The 21,845-nt window shown below is 53.1% G+C and overlaps 1 protein-coding gene and 1 long non-coding RNA gene across 7 annotated transcripts in view; one reads left to right on the forward strand and one right to left on the reverse strand.

The window, feature by feature from the left end:
• Nucleotides 1–21,845, reverse strand: part of KIRREL3 (kirre like nephrin family adhesion molecule 3) — a 548,805-nt gene that overhangs the window by 85,358 nt on the left and 441,602 nt on the right. For all 4 annotated transcript variants that reach the window (XM_033406954.2, XM_004280470.3, XM_049712831.1 and 1 more), the window contains exons 4-5: nt 12,204–12,353; nt 7,269–7,418 (exon numbers count right to left, since the gene is read on the reverse strand). In XM_033406954.2, coding sequence (XP_033262845.1) covers nt 7,269–7,418; nt 12,204–12,353 — 300 coding nt within the window. The remainder of the gene's footprint in view (nt 1–7,268; nt 7,419–12,203; nt 12,354–21,845) is intronic.
• Nucleotides 7,365–15,008, forward strand: LOC117196844 (uncharacterized). 3 transcript variants are annotated; one of them, XR_007478587.1, is made up of 7 exons: nt 7,365–8,020; nt 9,273–9,384; nt 9,668–9,881; nt 10,747–11,033; nt 12,253–12,376; nt 12,944–13,032; nt 13,451–15,008. It is a non-coding gene; the product is annotated as an uncharacterized LOC117196844 (long non-coding RNA). The 3 variants fall into 3 exon arrangements; XR_007478588.1 differs by having other exon boundaries at nt 12,947–13,032; XR_007478586.1 differs by having other exon boundaries at nt 12,253–13,032.

The raw sequence follows: 21,845 nt of genomic DNA on the forward strand, positions 1-21,845 counted from the left end.
ACCTCCACCTAATGGCTACAGAGAGCTCCAGGAATATCCTCCATTTCCCCCGATCCCCCATCAACAACGGCTATGGGCAGCCACGCGGAGGCCATATGGCATTGAACCCAAGTGTGGACCTCAGAGACCAGAACCCCACCCTCAGGGAGCTTATAATATAATTTGGAAGAGAGGGACCATTTGTCAGCTCCAAGTAACTCAATGACCCCAAGCCACGCCCACCACGTAAGCTACGTGAGCAGGTGGGCACAGAGTTAAACCAAGAAATCAAAGAGGGGCAGGCACTGGCCAAAAAGAGGGGGAGGGGTGGAATCCGCTTCTGGCCCAGGGGACCTTGGGGGTGGCCTGGGTCCCTGAGAGGGCAGAGGAGCAGGAAGGGAGAGGAAAGAGCCGGCGGCAGGGGCAGGTGTGCATGGGGTGAGGTGCACAGCGGCTCAGGCACATCTCCCATCTGGAAATTTGGGAGATAAGGATGCTTTTTTTCGTTACTCTCTCCCATCTCTGGCTTGTTTGCTGCCCCAATTGGCAGGTGATTGCCGGGTAATGAATGTGGCAGGAAACAGGCACACAGCAGAAATGTGACACGGCACCTAAGACCAGGCTGGGCCCCAGGAAAAGCAGGCTTAATGAGGAGATAAGGAAATCAATTCTGCTTGTCTTCCCAGGCACGCGAGCTATGAGAGGCCTGCAGGATTCGTGGATTTCTGCCTTTGTATTGGATGGAAAAGCTTCTCTAGAAAACGGAACCTGATCCCCCAGGAAGGAGGAGTTGCTTGTTGGTGTCTCTTAAGGTTGCAGGAATAATAGTAACAACAACAACGAGAGGGATAATAACAACAGCCAACACTTGCATGCCTTACTGCATACCAGGCACTGTTGTGAGAAATGCCTTACATGTATTATTTCATGAAATCTGCTCTATACCACTAAGGGGGCAGGTACAACGATTCCCCCATTTTACACACGAGGAAACTGAGGCACAGAGTGGCTGAATAACGGTCCAAGGTCACGCCACAGGTTTCAAGTGCAGGCAAGCTGGCTATCAGAGTCTGGGCTCTTAACCATGAAGCCGTGTTGCTTCTGTGAACACAGCACAGCACAACACAACTCTCCCATGTATCGAGGGCGTACTGTCTGCCAGGTACGGTTCTTTGTGTAATCCCCCTAGTCAGCCCCACCCCTATCACTACAGTCCCCCGATGGACACTTACTGAACCCCTGGTATGTGTCTGAGCTGTGCTGGCGTGAGGGCTGCTCACTGCCTCCTAGACACTCAGTGGGGGAGACAGACGTGTGAACAGTGACTTTCAATGTAATGTGCCGAGCGTTGTGATTGAGGTGGGGATGGACGGCTAAGGAGTCGGGATGGTTGGGCCACATGGGGTTCAGGGAGGGCTTCCTGGAGGAGGTGATATCTAAGATGAATCCTGTTAGGTGAGCAAGAGTTAGCCAAGGGAAGAAAGGTGGGAAGTGCGCTCCAGGCAGAAGCACATGTGAGTGGAGGGAGGAGTGTGGTGAGTGGAGGCCGCTGCGAGCTGGTCATTATCCTGGAGCAGGGGCTGGAGAGCAAGCCGAGGGGAGGCCTCAGAGGGCCTGCGTGCCATGGAGGGAGCTTGGGCTTTGTTCTGTGGAGATGCTTCCTCACCCGTGAAGAGCCACTCAGACCATCCCCTACTGAAAGTGTGACCGGGTGGCTTTCTCACCACCAACTTCTGGAAGAATGAATTTAGAAGCCAGTGCTCTTGGGCTCTGTTTCAGCTCTGCCTTCCCTTGCTGCAGGACCTGAGTTACGTACCGTCTCTCTCTGCACCCATCTACCCAGAAGGTTAGGGGATTGGGAATTGGGGGATGCTGCCAGCAGTGTGGACTTAGAGACCTTGCCCTGCAGCTCCCCTGCTGAAAGAGTTGCAGACAGCGCTTGTGGCTTTGAAAAACCCACAAAGTGAAGACACATTTGGACCTTATTCGTTTGCCCCAAAGTATTTGGGGTTTGACGTCATTCTAAAGATGTCTTCTTCATTTAAACTGACTTACTCTCCATCAGAGTTAAATAATTCATGTTGACTTAGGAAGCTTTCTTTCTTTCTTTACAATGGTGTGCTAGTTTCTGCTGTATAACAAAGTGAATCAGCTATATGTATACATATATCCCCTTATCTCCTCCCTCTTGTGTCTCCCTCCCACCCTCCCTATCCCACCCCTCTAGGTGGTCACAAAGCACCGAGCTGATCTCCCTGTGCTATGCGGCTGCTTCCCACTAGCTATCTATTTTACGTTTGGTAGTGTATATATGTCCATGCCACTCTCTCACTTCGTCCCATCTTACCCTTCCCCCTCCCCATATCCTCAAGTCCATTCTCTACGTCTGCATCTTTATTCCTGTCTTGCCCCTAGGTTCTTCAGAACCATTTTTTTTTTTTTTAGATTCCATATACGTGTGTTAGCATACGATATTTGTTTTTCTCTTTCTGACTTACTTCACTCTGTATGACAGACTCTAGGTCCATCCACCTCACTACAAATAACCCAATTTCATTTCTTTTTATGGCTGAGTAATATTCCATTGTATATATGTGACACATCTTCTTTATCCATTCATCTGTTGATGGACACTGAGGTTGTAAGAAGCTTTATTTCTAATGGGAGCCACAAGACAGCTGAGTTAATATTAGAACAGACCAGGAAGAAGAGGGAAATAGGATAGGAATACTGGGAAAATCCCCCTTTTAATAATTAACCTGACATCCACTATCCTCCCCCGCCCCACTTCCAATCCCTCTTACTCTGCTCTGCTTTCATTTTCATAGCACTTGTTACCATCTGATATCCTACACAGCTACACAACGTACTTGCTTAATGTTTATTATGTATCGACTGTCTCTCTCTCTCTGCTAGAACATGAGCTCCACCGGGGCAGGGGTGCTTTTCTCTCTCATTTACTAATGAATCTCGAGTGCCTGGCACATAATTCGTGTCTATCAAATCCTTGGCGCTCGTGTCTTCCTGCTCTGGGTCCCCCAAATCCCTGCCTTCCGGGTTTCCAGGAAGTTAGAAGGATCACATCATGCAATATCACCCTTACAGCTCTGGCCCTGGAACCGTTGTGGTATTTTTCAACTCAGGGGTTCCGGCAGGTGGGAGAAGCAGCAGTGTGCTTGGGTGTGTAACTTGAAAGTGCATGCCACTTAGTGGCATGTGTGTCAGTTTCATGCTCGCAACAATTCTCAGAGATTGATATTTTTATTATCCCCATTTTATAGATGAAGAACCAGTAACTCCATCCATTCATTCAATCACTCATTCGTTCATTCACTCATTCCTTAAAAATCCCCAACGTTACTGAGTATCTACCCTGTACTAAGTACTGGTTATAGAGTTGAACCAGAGGCCCAGAAGGAGCTCTGAGGACCTTGCCCAAGGCCACACAGTGAGTAAGCGGCAGGCAGGTATTCTGGTTCTCGGCACAGCCTCTTCCCCTTGCACCACAGCTCTGCACACGTGCTGGGGGTCCCGGGCAGCGTCCCGGCAGAGCTGGCTGGGTGTGCATGGAAGCTGGATGTGGAGGCGGGCTCTGGGGCTAAGGTGTACAGCCAGAATCCCAGCGCTGGGCAGGACTTTGAAAGGTCCTTTCTGTAGCCTCAAAGTGGGATGTTGCCTAAAATACCCTCATCAGTTACTGTCTATGACTCAGGCACCACGTGAATTCGGGTTCCAGTGGGGGATTTTCCGAAAATAGCTGGTAGAGCAAGTTGGGCTCCTTATTGCAGAAGTCGTTGCTTTCTGGGAGCTGGTTGGTTCTTCATGGTAATCGGTCCTCTTAGTTATCACCACCTTCATTTTACAGATGAGGACACTGGGACCAGAGAGGCTGAGTAACAAGGTCACACAGCTGGTTAGTGGCAGGGTTATGACTGTTGCCTCCAAGCCTGTGGCTCTGCCCCTCACATCATGATTCCAGAGGTGCTCTGTGGGGTGGAAGGGCACCCAGTCCTTGCCTCGCTCAACTTCACAGCATCTGCCCCTTCCCCTTATTCCTCTCTGTCCCCTGGCTCCTTCCCTCTGTCTCCCTGAGGTAGGAAATGCTCAGCTCACAGTTGCTCCTTGCCTGATTGCATCTGAGAGCTGGGAACACAAGGCTAATTAATGTGTCTGTGACTCTAGACTTGGCTGCCGGGCCCGGGTCCCCATGCCCTCCCTGGAGCATGGCAGACTCTGAGCTGGCCCTCTGACTTCTCTAAGCAGGCTGCCGGCAGTTGAATATTTTAACAGTGCACATCTGTTGGCTATATAATCTCTCGTATTTGCCCTTCTCACTTGGTGCTTTGATGGAAGACCCCTGCGGGTCTCCCTCTGTTCCAGCCAAAGTGTTTGCTTTGCAATTTTGCTGGAATACCATCCGATTCTGCTCTTACAACTTCTGCAGGTTCTAATCAGGCTCTTACTTTATTTAATTAAACATCTATCTCAGGCCAAATACGGACTAAATTAAGAAAGCTCTCTCATTCCTGGAACATAGGGAAGCAGCGCCCCCCTTGGGGATATGGCTGGGACAGTTTACCAGGCTGAGATGTCACCGCCAAGCAGATGGGATCTTGGCTGGGAAGCTGGCTGCCCAGGGTAGAAACAGCCCTCTCTCTGCTGGGACAGGAGAAGCCCTGTCTATCCACCACCATGAATAGACCAGGCTCCCTTTCCAGAAGGCTGGGACAGCTTCTGCCTGTAGGGCCTCCCTCCAGGGCAGTAGGTGGGGCTGTATACCATTGAGAAACTCAGCTAGAGTCCTGCAGGGCCAGGCCAGGGCTGGGACCCACAGGACCACTCGGGAGTAGGGACTTAGCGTAGCCTTGAGGAGTCAGGGGGGAATGTAGCAGAGCCTGGGGAAGCTTGAGGAGTGGTTTTTGTGGAGACCTTAGGAAAGGCTGATGGACAAATGCCAGCTCAGTCTCCCTTTCTGGCCTCAGGAATTCTACCCAGGCCATCCTGCTAGGGTCTCCTGGAAACTCTGCCTCCCCGCTCTTCAACTGATCTCCAGACTTGTGAAACATTTCCCACCCCAAACCGCCAGAAGCCAGTGCCAGGTCAGGCCTCTGGAGAGGGAGACTGGGGAGTGAATGCCTTTTAGATATGACCCAAGACAAAATTAAGTCTGTTCGGATCAGAACCAGAGGCCCTGCTCTCAGAAGCCTGGCTCTTAACCAGCCAGACAAAGGCAATCCTCAGGGCATTTAGGGATGTGGAGACCGGGCAGAGAGCACCCTTTGCTTCTCTGAGCCTCAGACCCTCATTTGGGGCCACAATCCCCATCCCACAGGCTGGCATCGGAAGAGGCGAGGTAACATAAGTGGTTTGGAGTTGGAAAATCTGGGGTCTATTTTGAGGGCTAATAAAGCTGTGTGACCTCCCATGAGAGCCTTTGCCTCTCTGAGCCTCAACTTCCTTATCTGTAAAACATTTGGGATAATGTGGACTTTGTCACCTGAGATAGTAGAGAGGAAAGGAGGCTGTGACAGGCTGGGTATGACCAGGTTGAAGCTCTGATATCAGGATGTGAACTTAAGAACCAGAGAAGTCTCCATCTGTTTTCCGTCCTGCGTGAAGTCAGGAGTGGGCACTGCTCAGGTTCCTCTCATTTTAGCATCTCTGGGACCCTCTAGAAGGGGTACAAGGGAAGGGGTGAAGATTCTACAATTCCACTTAGCAAATCTATATGGCCTTTTGCAATCCTTAAAGATCAGAAAATATATTAGGCACTAAATCCTCCTCTCTCCTCCCTCAATCCCCACAGCGATTACAGACCGGGTCCCATTTTAGCCACATCTCAGGAGAGATGAAGGTGGCAGCCTCTCCTTCTAACACAGGAGGCCCACTTCCTGGTCAATCCCAACTTGCTGACCCTCCAGAGCAGGTTTATTTTTCTCATTCCTTCCATCGCAGGTGGGGGGAAACTGAGAGGTGGGAGGGGGCTTCTGAGTTTGGCCCCCGGTTCCTCCTTCCCGTCTCAAGAAGCCAAGCTCTGAGCTGGGTAAGTGGTCCTCCAGGGTCAGTCTGCTGCTGTGCTTGAGACAGTCTACCCCGTGTGCTGGCCGTGTAGATCTGAAGATAACCTGACACCCTCGTAAATATTTCATCTCTGAGCAGCCGGCGGCAAGGAGGCAGCACCCCAGCTGCCGACCCTGTTGTCAAACTTCACAACAGCTGCAGGAGGCGGGGGTGGGAGGGACTTCCCTCTTCTGGCTGCCTGTGTGCCATCCCCCATGCGTGTCCTTTGCTTCTCTGAGCCTCAGACCCTCCCCCGGGGGCCACAGTCCCCGTCCCGCAGGCCGGCGTCGGAACAGGCGCGGTAACATAAGTGGAGGTGCTGAGAGGTCTGCTGTGCAGCGCTATGCAGACGTGACCTATTATTACTTATGTGCCGGCGTGGTTCCCAGAGGGCCTGCCTCCTGGCTAACATCTGGCCGGAGGAGGCAGCTGACAGGGGCTGAACTCTAAACTGGGACGACGCAGCTGGAGAGGTGGATGAGCCCGTCCCCTGGTCTCAGGCAGGTGTGCCCGAGTCAGGAGCGGGGACCTCTTCAGGAGGATGTCCCAGGGACGCTGGGCTCCTGGGAAGCCAAGATGGAGAACGACCAAGGGGTAAAGGTGTGATTTAGCATAAGAACCTGAAATGACTTTTCCTGGGGATGACGTAGGCAGCCCGGGCCTCCACCGGAGAGCCGGGATTCCCAGGGAGCAGCAAAGGTGGGGAGGAGCAGGGTCGGGGTGGTCCCTGTGGACGCTGAAATCATGGAGAGAACTGAGCTCCGTGCTGAGTCTGACAGGGGAGGGTTTTAGATGGGGCTTTGTCAGCACCAGGGGAGGGCAATTCAGAAAGAAGGGACTCGAGGATGTGTCCCCTTCTTCTCTGGATCTCCGTCACCGAGCACAGGACCTCACATGGATCACGTGTGCAGAACATGCTTCCTGATTCAATAAATAAGCAGCCAGGAGTCCTTTTTAACTCCCTAAGTGGCAGTCAAACACGCTGGGGTTGGGCAAAGTCAGAGGTCAGCTGGTGCTGGCCTTCTGACGTCCGGGGCAGGAACTTTCATTTTCCCCCTTTGGGTGGGGAGGGACTGAACCAGTGGGGCAGCAGTGGTCAGAGCCCTGTGGGACGATGCCGGGGGGCTTTGTCCAGTGGGGAGGCCCCTCCAGTCTGGCCCCTGGCTTCTGGAGCTGAGCCCAGGGTGCCTCCCATAGCATCCTCAGCCCAGCGTACGGACGGTTCTTACCTAGGACGGTGAGGCGTGCGGGGCGTGACCGGATGGCGGCCTGGATGGCCTGGCACTCGTACACAGCATCGTCTTGCAGCTCTGCCCGCAGGATCTTCAGGTGATGTTCCCCTGACAGGTGGTTCCCTACCACCAGGTACTGTGGGTAACCTGTGGAGACGGCAGGCATTTCAGCATATCAGGAGGGCTGGGGCGGGGGTGGAGAGCCGGGCATGACAGACAGGCACAGCGGGGGATGGCGGGGACACCCGAGCCGGGGCTGGTCCTAGGGGCTGGCAGAGCAGGAGGTGACTGCACAGGGCCCTGACCTCAGTATAAGGAGCACAAAAGAGAGTTTCCCCAGGGGGCTGGGGCAGCATATGTGTGTGTGTGTGTGTGTGTGTGTACAAGGGTACTGTAGGTTTTAAGTTTAGGAATGTTGGGGAAGCTATTATTGAGTGGGAAGGAGACAGCAGAGATAGGGGTGCTAAATGTGGACAGACACAGCGGGCTGTCACGCTGGAAAGCAGGGGGCTCGGCACTGTGGTTTGCAAAGCAGACATGCATCCTAATAAGGAGACACACAGAGAGACAGAGACCCAGGCTGAGATATACAAACCGAGAAGACAGAGTCAGAAGGAGAGAGAAGAAGGAAAAAAAAACTTGGAAAGGATCAGGAGTCATTTTGGGGAAAACTTTAGTTTCAGGATGGACAGGAAGTAGAAACCGAGGCCCACCCACCAGTTCCCAGGAACCTCTGGTCACTTGGAACTGTAAGTGGCTCTTTTCCGGTCATTCCTACCACGACCCCCTGAACCCCAGGGCCTGATTAAACACTTAGGAGGCACTCAGGATACTTAAAAGTTTGGGGCCTCTTACACCATGGGCAATGAATAACAGAGAAATAAAAGCTTGAGAATGATAAATCATTAAGCGGCTTTCCTGATGCTCTGCGGGTTGAATGTAAATGCCAACGTGAGTCGTGGCTGCCGGGACGGGCAGAGCCTCTCTCTCCCGGGTCTTGGACCCTCGACCTCCTTAGTTTCTCCCAGCAGGACCTGTTTTCCATCAGTCCTCTTCCCAGAGCTCTGCTTTCCCCCCCACCAGTGCCTCACAGGGTCCTTCTTCCCCTCAGAGGCCCATCCAGCCTCCAGCAGCCCCAAACTGCTCCTCTTTCTGAAGGGCTTTCGCTAGGGCAGAGTGAGTTCTCAGAAACGTGCCATAGGAGGAGGGAATTGGGCACATTTGGCCTTTTTTTTTTTTTTGCGGCACGCGGGCCTCTCACTGTTGTGGCCTTTCCCGTTGTGGAGCACACCTCCAGATGCGCAGGTGCAGTGGCCATGGCTCATGGGCCCAGCTGCTCCGCGGCATGTGGGATCCTCCCGGACCGGGGCATGAACCCGTGTCCCCTGCATTGGCAGGCGGACTCTCAACTAGTGCGCCACCAGGGAAGCCCACATTTGGCCTTTTATAGAGAAGACTAGTGCTTAAGAGACAGAAGCAGAGACAGAGGGACGTGCCATAGCTCTCTTCAAATACTTCCAAGTCTCTTAGTGGGGGTTAGATGTGTTCATGTAGCTCCCAAGGACGGCATTAGGACCAAGAGTCAGAATGAACGTGGGGAAATACTTTACAATATTGTTAACAATTTACTGGTGTCCAACAAAGATCTGGGCTGCCAGAGGTGGTAGTGAGGTCCCCATCACTGGCTGTATTCAAGCATACATGGGATGATTGCCTGTCAGGAATACTGCAGAGGAGATTTCTACCCTGGATGAAGTGTTGGTGCTCTTAGGCCCCTTTTACCCCCCCATAACCTAAGGGTCTTCCAGAGGTGGGGCAGGGCTCCCTGGGGGTGGGCTGTTATGCAGCACCCATTTCTGGTCAGTGGAGGTAGCTGTGATCCTCCACCAGACTCCCCAGTATGCTTTTGGGGTGCATCCGGTGCGGTTGAGCCTTTCAGGCTCACGTTTTCACGACTAGCATTGTCCCCATCATGCCATCAAGTGGTCTTGCCCTCCACAGCTGTTCAGGCCTGGCTGGAGATGCTACAAGGCTGTCAGCTGTACCCCCAAGAGCCCGGCCACCCCCCTGCCTGCCCTGCCTGCCCTCTGCTGGGCTTTGGGAAGGAGCCCGGGTAAGTTAAGTTGGCTCTCCCTGGGGCTGGGTGAGGGGCTGGAAGTGGGTCCTAGTCCAGCTCTCACCCTGCTGCGGCTGTCCTCAACGTAGCTGGCTCACTGCCCCAGGCCCTCCAGCCCAGCCTCTGGATCCCACTGTCCTGTGATTAGCCCCTGGTCTCCTGCAGGCATCTTGGCCGGAGCTTGTGTTTTTGTTGACTTGCAAGCCGTCAACAGCAGGCTTCCGCTCTCATAAGCTGCTGAAAACATCAGTGATGGGTTTGTTTGTATTTGCATAATTAGGCAGCGAGCCGTGATGCTACCCCAAAGACTGGCAGTATCTTCGCAAAGCACAGGCCCAGAAGCACAGATTCTGAGGAAGTTCTAGCTCCTTCCACAGCATCAATACTCTCTTGCTACTTCCAGGGGAGGCAAAGTTATTGGAAGTCTGGGTTCTACAGACAAATTGCCTGGGTTCCAACGTCAGCTCTATCACTGCCTAGCTCTGTTGTCTTGGGTAAGTTACTTTAACTCCTTTGCCTTTCCATTTCCTTGTCAGTAAAGTGGGGACAATGCTAGTATCTCACAGAGTTATGGTGAAGATCAGATAGGATAATCTATGTAAAGTACCTGGCATTCAGTAAGTAGTCTATAAATGCTAGTTTAAATGAACATAACAATGACGTAGGGTAGCCAGAGAGGTCCCTGTTTTGAGGAGGGTATAAGGGCTTTTGGGGTTAGGAGCCAGGGTCCCATGCATTGGGATTGGGTATTTGTTTGAATCAATTTCTTTCTCAGCTGTGATTTTATTTACCTGCCAAATAAAGGGGAAAAGCCTTCTTTTTCTACCCGTGGATGATTGTAGATTTATGAGATAATGTCTGAGAAATATTTGAGCTTCTTAGAAGAAAAATGTTCCATCAGTATGAGGGAGTGTATTTATAAATCACTTCCTTCGACTGTTTTTTCCAGCTTTGGTGACCAGAAAGATAGTGAGGTCTTTAGTTAACGCATCGTTTCTGGTAGACTGGATGGGGCCACACATTTAAAATAGAAGCGGGCAGAGCTGTAGCAGGCTGAAACCCCATAACATGGGCCCCAGTTCCCCCACAGTGTTAGGTGCTCGGCAAATACTTCCTGAACTGAACTGAGATCTATTACACCCACTTTCTTATCAGGCAAGCAAACAGTGTTTATTGAGCATACATTTGTCATTATTGTCATGATGCTATTTTGGGACAAGTGATCAAATACAGAGAAAACACGTTACCAAGAGTTTGAGTTTATTGGCTCTGCAAGGAGAGGACTGACCTTCTTTCTATCAATGGAGTCAAGTTGGAGAGGAAACGGATCCCAGTTCATCAGATCCCATTGCCTTCCAGCACTTAGAAGGACCCAATGCTGGATCCCAGAAAGCCATTCATGGAAGTAGATGCCAGAGGGTCAGTTATCCATGCAGCGATGACCCTTCTATGAACCATCCATGGTGACCTGGGGCTTCCTCTTCACCGACCCAACAAGCCCCCAGTCCCTGATGGAAGCTGAAAACCACGGACCGGGAACCCAGAGAGCTTCCTTAACCAGCAGCAGTGCTGGGCTAGCTCAGAGCCTCGTGGAGCGTGAAGGACTCGGTTTGGGAAGATCGTATTATTCCCCCAGTTCCTCTGCGGTAAGGGGGTTCAGAGTCCCTGAAATTGGCTGGTTCCCACAATACTTAAATTTTATGGCAGCACAGTATATTTTGGAGATGTGATTGTGTATTTTATCCATGCTCAGCTGGGCTGCAGCACTCAAACCCTGTGATACTATTGACCATTGCTATAATGTTTCAATACACATTTTTGGCAAGACATAACTCACATTTTAAAATATTAACTTCCCAACCATCATGTTCCTGAGTGCACTTCGATTTTTATTTTCCTGCAGCTGAACACCATGAGAGAGGCCAAGCTACTTCTCAGTTGAACACATATTCTTCTCTCCTTCTCCACCCCCAGACACTCCCCAACCACAGGGATACCCACATTCCTCGTTCTGCATTTTACAGTTTATGCTAAGCTAGCAAACAGCCACATGCCTACCCTCCTCAGGGGAGAATAATAATGGCTGATGGGTGAGTGACCAGGAGGATGATTTCATTCTTTTTCCTCCCAGAGGAGAGGATGGATTGGAAAAACGTCTGTGTGGGCTTAAGCGTTGACATTTACAATAGTTAACAGGTGATGGGGCGTGGGCACCAACCAGGCAGCACAGACGTCAGCCATCAACAACCATGGGAGCCCACAAGCGCATCTTTGCTGAATACCAGCCTGGGTGGTGGGCTGAACGAGGCTTGGAATTTATTTTAAACACTGGTTTTCTTTTCTCCCCATCACATGATGACCCCTAAACCCAACCAGGTTTCTTCGCGTTTTCAATCTACTTGGCTCCCTTTAATGGTTGGAAGGAGGGAAGAACAACACTTAACTTGTGACTTAAGTGGGGAACACATGTTGGACCAAGGAAAAGGAACACTTTACTTCTGGAAAACTGGCTTTATGTGAATCATGTTTGACTTTGGAATGGACCCTCCAGGGCAACACTGTGTTAAGTTTAGGACTGACTGCCCCAATTGAGGGTTTACTCATAATTCATCCCCAGGAGTCAGAGGGGCCCGCAAAGTCCCATGCATCCTGGACCCAGGGCCTGCCTTGCCTGCCTCTGCCCGTGGGATCTGCAATGAAAGCTGAGATTTAATCCCCAAATGCCTCTGGAGATGGGGTTCCCTAGGAGGGGGTGGGTGGGTGGGTAGGGCAGGGGCGGGTTCTAGGCCTTCCTGGGGAGGTCTGGGGATACTCACTTGAGAGGTCCCTGCCCACGCCCAGAGCCAAGCCGTCTTTGATCCACAGAACGAAGCCATCGTATTCAGGGATGGCGCACAGCAGTGTCACCGGCTGCCCCGATACCACAGCCTGGTCCTGGGGCTGCTGGCTGAAGGAGTACACTTGACCTAGGAAGGAAACGAATGCAACGGTCAGTTACTTGCTGGAAGGGCTTCCCCTCGAGCTATGGAAGCAGAGCCCAGGCTGCCCTGGGGGACAAGGACCCCCAGAGCACCTCCCTACCTGCCTGGGGCCCAGCTGCGGCTTCTTCACTGCCCCCAGCTCCATCGCCTGCTTGCAGGAGCTGGCCCCGGCTGCAGGCTCCCTGCCCATCAACCCCAGCGCACTCACGCTGTGGTCCAGCCATCCTGCAGCCCCCAAAACGGGCCATGTGCTACTGCACTTGGCACGTGTTATTCCTCTTTCCCCTTAACGCCACTTCCTGGTGCCTACTTCCACAAGGGGGCAGAGGCAGGAGAGAGACCCCCAGTTGGAAGCACTCTGGGGGGGCGGGGTGTGCTTCAAGAGGGCAACAGGCATAGGGCGTGGTGTGCTTTGGTTAAACCTGAGAATCCAAGAAATATCAATAATATCATAGTTTTAGTGGCTCCCAGGATGGGCCTAGGGCCAAATTTGGCGGGATGAGGGGTGGTATAGTGTGAGGGGTGGTGGGGTTGAGTGAGCAGGTAATCGTCTCCTGTCTCTTTCTTTTCTGCAGCAGACCCTGTGCCAGCCTCTCTGTCATTGGGAGCAAATCATCAGTGTGAACCCACACCTGCCCATACACACCTCCCTGAACCATCTAAGGTAGGCAGTTCATATTTTATTAAACAGAGACACCCACATTGGGTACAATATGCCAGGCATTGTTCCAAGATTTACAAATATTAGCCTGTTAATATTTTCATCCTCCTAACAACCTATGAGGCAGGTACTATTTTTATCCCCATTTTTCAGATGAGGAAATGAGGCCCAAGGAGGTAAAAAATTAGTAACAGGAGCTGCGCCTGTTGGTGACTCACCACGTGCCCTGTGGGCCTTCTCTGTGGCCGTCACATCCCTGCAGCACTTGTGTGGAGCCTTATTAACCCCTTTTCACAGGCACTCGGCACACTGAGCCTTAGAGGTTAACTAAATTGTCCAGGGAGCATCTAGTGACAGGACCAGGGCAGTGAATCCAAGACTCTCTGGCTCTAAGGACCATGTTCTCATCTACTGCATGCAGGTCCCTATGTCTCATCCTGGAGGGATTGCTGAAGAAGGGGTGTGATGTGACCCACGTTCCCTGGGAGGCCACAGCTGAATGGACAACAGGACATGGGACACTGACATCCACTGAGCTCCCGGCCCACAGTACCATCTGTGCTTCCCATGCTGTCCCTCCTGTACCCATGTCATTACACTTCAGAGCAGGACTAGTCCCATTTTATAGTAAAGACACCCAGACCAGAGAGGGAAAGTAACCTGCCCAAGGTCACACAGCTAATGAGTGGGGTTTGACCTGGGGCTCATGACGTCTAAGCCTGTATTCTTTCCTACCCCCTGCTCTGCAGATGCAGATACACGGCCGAGGAAAACAGGACCTGGTGGGCAGGCTGCCCCTCCCCCTGGAGAGAGTCAGAGGTGGCCACAGAGGTCCTGGACACTGGCTGCTGTCCAACTTGGGGACACAGAGCCCCAGGCTCGGTTAGGGCCAAGCTCTCAGCAGCAGACGGCCCTAAGAAGGGAGCCACTGGCGTGTGCCTCCAAGGGGCACTGGGGATGGCAGTGGAGGAGAGACAGAGGTCCACACTGGAGAGTTTGTGGCAGGCGGGAAGGTAGCTGAGTTTTCAGCCTGATGAGATCTTGGCCGGGTCTCTGAGGGATCTCATTAAAAATCAAATCGGCCCTGAATTGGGAGAGTAACACTTCTTATTCTGGTTTGAGCTTTATAAATTAGATTTCATAGGACATTATCATCAGCTATGTGTGGTGGGGTGGGATTTCTTTTTTTCCTTCCTTTCTGTCTCTTCAAGTTCCCTGTTGTAATTAGACTGTTTCTGGCACCAAAACAAGAGAGAGAAGGAGGGAAGAGATGAGAGGAGAAAGGGAGGGAGAGACCAGAGAAGGAGCGAGAGAGGGAGGGGAGTGAGGAGAGCAGGAGAGCAGGAGTGGAGAGGAAGAGAGAGATGGAGAGAAGGCAGAGGGAGAACAGGAGGAGGAAGAGGGGCGGGAGACGCTGGGATGCAGAGAGGATGAGTGAGCGGGAGACCGGTCCTCTCCCAGCCTCTTTCTCCAGGCTCTAATGATGATTTCACAGCGCATTCTTCTGTCTCAGCATCTTCCTTGCAAGGACAGTGTCAAGACAGCAGCAGTAGCTGCGGAAGATTGTGTGATCGGAGAGAAGCATCGGGTTGTCAGCTGAGAGCCAGGGCTGGGATAAGCTGGCTCTCAGCAGTGGAGCCTGAGCCCCCAGAATGCCCCTGAATAGGGAGGCCTGCGGTGGGAACTGGGCTGGTCTCCCCGCCACCCCACCCCAGTCCCGCTTCCTCTTGGTGTCGGTGAGGGTGCCCGGAGAGCTGGAGTGCAGGAAGCATCCCCAGACCAAGGTGCGGGCTGGGGCGAGGGTGAGGAGCCCAAGGGTGACGGGTGTGGCAGTGTCCCAGGGAGAAGAGGGGCTGTCACCATGGAAACCGGGCTCTGGAGGGGCTGGGAGGAGAGGTTGTCAGAAGCAGGCGTGCAGGTGGACACTAAGTGGTCACTATTTCACCCTGGAGGCTGCCTCAGAGCCAGGAGTTGGGGTGGGGGCCGATGGAAGGGAGCCTGGGGGGCAGGGAGGTAGGAGCCGGCCTCGAGGGGACTAGTCTCCCGACGCGGCCTAGCAGGCTTCAGAGAGACTTCTCGGCTTTCACATTGTGTTCGTTTGCATCCCCTCCGCTTTTCTATGGAAAGAATGTTTCTGGAGGGACACAGGCTCACTGGATAGTCTCATAAAGCTGCCCCAGAGGACATGGTTGGCAAATTATGTGGGGGGCGGGCGTAGTGAGTGCACCTGGCGGCATACGGAATCTCAGCTCCCCGACAGGGATTGATCCCGTACCCCCGGCAGTGGAAGCATGGAGTCCTAACCACTGGACGGCCAGGGAAGTCCCCAGCATACTGTTAACTTCTGTGCATTAAATACGAGCCACTAAACACTTTTCTCTTTCGAGTCAATGAGGTGCTTTTCTCAAGCAGAACCTAAGTCAGGTGTCACTTCTAGAGGAGATGAAGGCTGCAGTGCAAGAGGATGGAGAGGAGGTGGAGGGATGGCCCAGTGGGACAGGCCCTGAGGCCTCCTCTTTGGGCTCAGGAGCCCTTGGGGATGCGGCGTGCAACCACGGGGGCAGGCTCTTGTCCAGAGAATCTCCTCACCGGTTCCCTCACTTCCTGCTTTCCAGTCTAGAGAGGTGAAAGGCAAATGATCGTTTTCTATAACCTCCTGGGCAGCATCTTGCGTAGATTCTCTCCAAACCTGTCCTGCTGCCGGCTGCTCCCTGCCCGCTGCTTTCTGCTCAGCGCCTCTCTCTGACTTCTCTAGACTGTTCTCCAAAGCGCCCCACCCCCCGCTCTCTGTCTCGCCTCCTTCAGCCCATCAGGCTCTCCGAAGGGGCCGCCCCTGACCGCCCAGCCCCTCGCCTCAGTCTTCTTCTGGGGACCCGCAGCACACCTTGGCACGGAGTGAACCGTCACCATCGGGCTCGGGGAGGTCCCCACCGTCTTCCAGGAAAACATTTAAAACGCTGAAGACCCCGTGAGGCTCTATGAGCTCACACACCCCTGGCCTCCGATCTGAGGTCCCCCCGCAATTCCCAGTTACTTCCTGGGGAGGGAAGAGGCACTTTGCTGGCTGAGGTTATAAGGGCCAGATTACCCTGAGCGATGCCTTTACAGTCGCGCTCCAGGGGCCTGGCTGCCATGGTGTATGCACGTGTGCGTGTGTGTGTGTGTGTGTGTGTGTGTGTGTGTGTGTGTGTGTGGCTGAATGAATTGACTTGTAGGCCTCACCCCTTCTCCAGCCGGACCTTTTCTGCTTCTGTTCCTTGTCAACCACTTAAAATTTTGCTTGAACAAACTCTTCTTATTCTTTCAGAATCTTTGAAAGCCTCTGGTTGAGAATTCTGCGAGGGGGCGTAGTGGAATTTTTTCTGGGACTAAAATGTAGGCTGAGAAGGCCAAGGCCTCCCTCTGCTGTCAGGGTCACTGTAGAGACCCCTGGAAGGGACTGTGGTCTGGACAATCTTTAAGGCTTTAAGTTTCCAGGAGCTCGTGGTGCTGCGGCCCGACTCTGGCTGTGCCTGTGTGTGCGTGTCTCTCTCTCTCTCTCTCTCTCTCTGTGTGTGTGTGTGTGTGTGTGTGGAACAGGCAGAAAGAGGGCCCAGCGAGCCACACCCAAGGTGGCCGGGGTCCTCCCTGCCAGGCTCAGAGGGACCATGGCGCTCACCCATCCCTTCCTCCGATAATTGTCAACCCCAGATCTTCTGCGGACACATTCCGGTACTGCAGTGTCGTAAGTCTGTTGCCACACCTACAGGTATCTGAGTCTGTGCCTCTCCCCAGTCACTGATCTGGTGGTCAGGTGGTCCCATGCTGGTATGAGAGGCAGCTCTCTGTGGGGTCCGCATGCACTAGTGCAGAGAGCAAGGGCTGTGGGGTTAGTTAGTGTAACAGGAGAGACAGCCTCGGGGCAAACTCTGCACTGAAGGCTGATGCGGGGAGCAGGGGTGCTGATGTCCCCATATCCCCTGCACCCCCCTCGGGAGATGGTGTGGAGTGTGCTCACCCTCTTCCTTCCGTCTCTCTGGGCACTTTGGCCAGGCCTTTGCTCCAGTAGCAGGTGGAGGGGAGGTGGCCACTGCCCTTAGCGTTAATCCCAGCCAGACCTGGACAGGAATGTCAGGGCCACCTGGTAAGCTTGCCTGGCTTCTGTGGAGCCCAGTGCACAGCCGCCCTCACTTGCTCCTTCAGCGGGGAGGGAACGGCAAGGAGGGAGAGGCTGAGTGATGCCCCGAGGATGCCCTGGGGTCCAGGAGCAGGTGGAGTGAGGACTCCTCTGATGCCCTGGGGGGCGTCACTGCCACCCCTGTTCCTGAATGCGGGGGCAGCCCGGCTGAAGTCCTGCTTGCTGCAACTCCCAGGACATTCAGCGAAACTTACTGAGAGTCTGTGCACGGCTGCACTTGACCCAAGTTGCTAGACCGTGAGGGAGAAGGTGATGGGTCTCCTAAAGGGGTCACGTAAAGTTCTTTGGGGCTTTAAGAAAGGCCTGCTGCAAGCGTAGGGGTGGGGAGAAGAAACAGAGGGGCTTCCTGGAGGAGGAATCAGGGTACGGGGATGTGATGGAAGAAAGATGTCCTTCTGTGGCAGGGAAACTACAAGCAAAGGTGTGAGTGACGGGTAACCTCAGGGACCCACTTTGAGTGCCTAACGGGTCACCTGCCAGGGTCTGGGTCCTGGACAGTGGAAAAAACACAGAACCAGGCGGGCCTGGGAAGGAACTCCAGCCCTGTCACTAGCAGTATGATGTGGGGCACATTCCTCACCCACTCTAAGCCTTAGTTTCCCCATTTATAAAATGGGGGTGACACACCTACTTTGCAAAGCTGCCGTGAGGCTGAGGGGCCACGTGTGTAAATGATCTGGGCACACACAAGGTGTTTCATAAAGGTTTGTTCTAATTTTCATCACTATTCGTGAGTCTTTCCTGAGCCCAGGACTATTAAAACCGGAGCCACGAGGGGTCCCAGGGATGGGAAAGGAGGCTTTGCAAATCTGAAGTTGGACCGATTAGAATCAGCTTCTTCCCATGAGTCATGCAGGTGAGAGAGGTGAGCATCTGAGCCTCCTGCAGCCCTGCCTTTACTGGTTTCAGCCTCCCAGAGCTACCTGGTCAACCATGCAGAAAAGGCGCAAATGTCACCGTCTGTTCTGCTATTAGTGACCAATTGGGGAAGGCTTAAGAATACTTGTACCGGGGATTATTTGTTGCCAGGTTTTTCCCAGCCCGGAGCACGCAAATTGCCTCTTATGAGATTAAGGGAAGCTGCACAGGGTCCAAGAAGCGAACAGATGGGTGGAAGGGAGGGGAGGCAGGAGCCAGCCCAGCGCTCAGCTGACACCAGCAGTGCCCGGCAGGTGGGAAAGGACCAGGGCAGGTGGCTCAGACCGTGCCTGGAGGCCCAAGTCTTGACTTCTGCTGCTATCCTGTGGCTCAGCACAGGGCCAGCTCTTAATGCAGGACAATGCGTTTTGGGGAATTTCTGGAATGCCCTGTTGTGACCTACTCAGGGGAGCGGAATTGGGGGTTATGGGGTTATGTCCTAGCCCCCTGACTAATAATAAGACGGATCATTACGGGGTGTAATGGTACCAGGGATGTGCCATTGGCCACACACAGGGGCAGGTCCCACCCCATCAATCTCCAAGACACCTGGCCAGGTGTGGGGATGCGGAGGAGGGACTGATGTATTTTGCACGACAAGGAGCTTAGTGTCTGGAGGCGACAAATACGTGCACAGGGAACTAAAATAAAAGGTGCCGCAAGTGAGGTATAAAGTCCTAAGAATATCACAAACCGGAAACAGACTCACAGATACAGAGAACAAACTATTGGTTACCAGTAGGGAGAGCAAAGGGGGGAGGGGCAAGAGAGGGGTAGGGGATTAAGAGGTGCGAACTACTGTGGATAAGGTAAGTAAGCTGCAAGGATGTACTCTACAACACAGAGGACAGAGTCAACATTCTTTAATAACTATAAATGGAGTATAACCTTTAAAAATTGTGACTCACTAGGGCTTCCCTGGTGGCGCAGTGGTTAAGAATCTGCCTGCCAAGGCAGGGGACACGGGTTCGAGCCCTGGTCCAGGAAGATCCCACATGCCTCGGAGCATCTAAGCCCCATGCGTCACAACTACTGAGCCTGCGCTCTAGGGCCTGCAAGCCACACTACTGAGCCCATGTGCTACAACTACTGAGAGCTGCACGCCTAGAGTCCATGCTTCGCAATAAGAGAAGCCACTGCAATAAGCCCACGCAACGGAATGAAGAGTAGCCCCCACTCGCCGCAACTAGAGAGAGCCTGTGCACAGCAACGAAGACCCAGTGCAGCCAAAAATAAATAAATAAATAAACTAATAATAATAAAAAAATTGTGAATCACTATGTGTTCCCCTGAAACTTATATAATAATAATAAAAAAAGAAAGTCCCAAGGAAGAAAGAGTTTTCCTTCTGGGAGAATGGGGAAAGGAGTTGCCGAAGGGCTGGCTTTGGAAATGGCCTGGAAGGGTAAGCAAGATAAGGGCAAGGAGGAAAGGTTCCCTGGGATGGGGACGGCGTAAGGAAAGCGAGGAGGTCAGAACGCGTTCAGGGAATAAAAGCACGGATGTCACATGGTCCAGGCGTGATCTCTGGCTGTGCTGTTACAGCTGTGCGACCCTGGGCAAATTTCTTAGTTACTCTGAACCTCAGTTTCCCCATAGGATGGTAATCATGCTTGCTGGGTTGTCTGTGAGAATGAACAGGACGCTTTGAGGAAAGCGCACAGGATCCTGCATGCCCTCTCACTGTGAGCCTGGTGTGATGGGCGTGTGGCCTCTATGCATGTAGGATGTGTATCGAGAGAACGTGGTAGGTCCAGCTGCGTAGGCCCTGGGATGCACAGTAAGAAGTTTGCACTAATGAGAAATCATTACTCTTTTTTTTTTTTTTTTTTTTTTTTGCAGTACGCGGGCCTCTCACTGTTGTGGCCTCTCCCATTGCGGAGCACAGGCTCTGGACACGCAGGCTCAGTGGCCATGGCTCAGGGGCCCAGCCGCTCTGTGGCATGTGGGATCTTCCCGGACCGGGGCACGAACCCGTGTCCTCTGCATCGGCAGGCAGACTCTCAACCACTGCACCACCAGGGAAGCCCCCATTACTGGTTTTGACCCACAGGCTCAGGCCTGAGTTTGAGAATGATCACAGTGGCCACAGTGAGGAGGGTGGATGAGGAAGGATAAACTGAAGGGAGGAAGACTGAGGAGGAGGGTTTTGCTCCTAAGGGCTCAGGCTGAAGCGGCAGCCGTGGAAAGAAGGAAATGGATTTAGGAACCAACGGAGGTAGAGTTGATAGCATTTGTTGTGGGACGAGGAGGATAGAGGGCTAAAGGCCCCCCTCTCCCTGGCCTGCAGAACGGAGTGAATGGGTGACTGCTGGAACCACTGCTGTCTCAGGGGAAGAAGCAGGTTTGGGGGAGGGCAGTGAGCTCAGTTGTAAATATGTTTGTGGCGAGGGGCCCGGAATCACTCAGGAGAAGAGAGAAGATGCCCTGGTTGGAGTTGGATCCTTGCGTCTGGCGGAAGGAGGTGGGATTCACTCACACTTACTGAGCATCACTATGGCTCAGGCAGTGGGAGAAGTGTTTTCGCTACGTGTCCTCTCATTGGGTGTTGACCTGAGAACTCATCTGCAAATCTGGAAAGTTACAGGTGTTGATGTGACTAAGAGGGACACGGTTGCTCCAGGCTGGGAGTATAGGGGGCAACTGCCTCGGGTGGCACGTCTAACTCCTGTCAAGGTCTGCACAGGCTTAGAGCCCTGTTGGGATGGAAAGAGGTCAATCTCCTTCCTTTGGACCAGGATTGGAAATACAGAGAAGCCAGAAGAATAGGCAGGGGTGGAAGACAAGCCTTCTCTCCATTGTCTGTTTCTCCTGGACCTCTGCTGGGAGAGAGGCTGGGACATACTTTCAACCCCAGCATTGCCATTTGCAGCTGTTGGTAGCCTTGACTCTGAAACACAGGTGAGGGGAAGCTTGCCAATATCATGAACGTTCCAAAAATTGTGTTGAATTTTTATTGGGGCTTACACGGGAGAGAGTGACTACTCTTCCTAGGGCTGGATGAGGGGCAGAAGTACTGTGGGCACGTTCTCCCACCTCGTTCCTTGCCTGAGCTGGGGCAGCCGGGCAAGGCTGTGATTCTCCCAACCTCACACGGCTCTCCCTAGGACACGCAGTCTGCCAAGGTTATCCTGGACAGCGTGGGGCTCTAATGAAAAACAATGGGGCTGGCCGAGGCAGGGTGACTCCAAAGGCACTATAAATCCTTCGCCTCCTGATTTTCAGCCTGTAGCCCCAGCCCGAGCCTGCCCTGAGTTCATTAGTGGCTGGGAGAGGTGGCCCCCCATCCATTTAGCCAAGTTCTGGATGCCAAGAAGACACTGATAAGGGCTGCTGGAAATACTGGCGCGTCGGTGCCTGTGAAGCGCCCATCCATCCCTGCCTGCGGTCATCCTGGAGTCTGACCGAGATGGGAAGGGCAGAGCAGTGTGGGCTTAGGTGGTGGCGATGGGGGAGGGTAGAGATGGGAGACACTCGGGCAGCCTCTGAAGGCTAGGACACTGGAGGACATCCCAGGCCTCCTGCTGGCTGGCCAGGGGCCCAGGCTAAGCCCGCTTATTTCTCTGAGTCTCGGGCTCTTGTGTCTTTGGGATTGGAATATGTGCTCACTGAACCATTGTTGGGTTCAGGTAGTAGCATGAAATAAAGAAAGTGGGGCTGAAGAGCAGTGATGGTCATTAGCCCGAGAGGTAGCTGCAGGCATCAGTTACAGGCAGACAGA

Source organism: Orcinus orca, chromosome 8, assembly GCF_937001465.1.
Source record: "Orcinus orca chromosome 8, mOrcOrc1.1, whole genome shotgun sequence".
NCBI classification, from domain to species: domain Eukaryota; kingdom Metazoa; phylum Chordata; class Mammalia; order Artiodactyla; family Delphinidae; genus Orcinus; species Orcinus orca.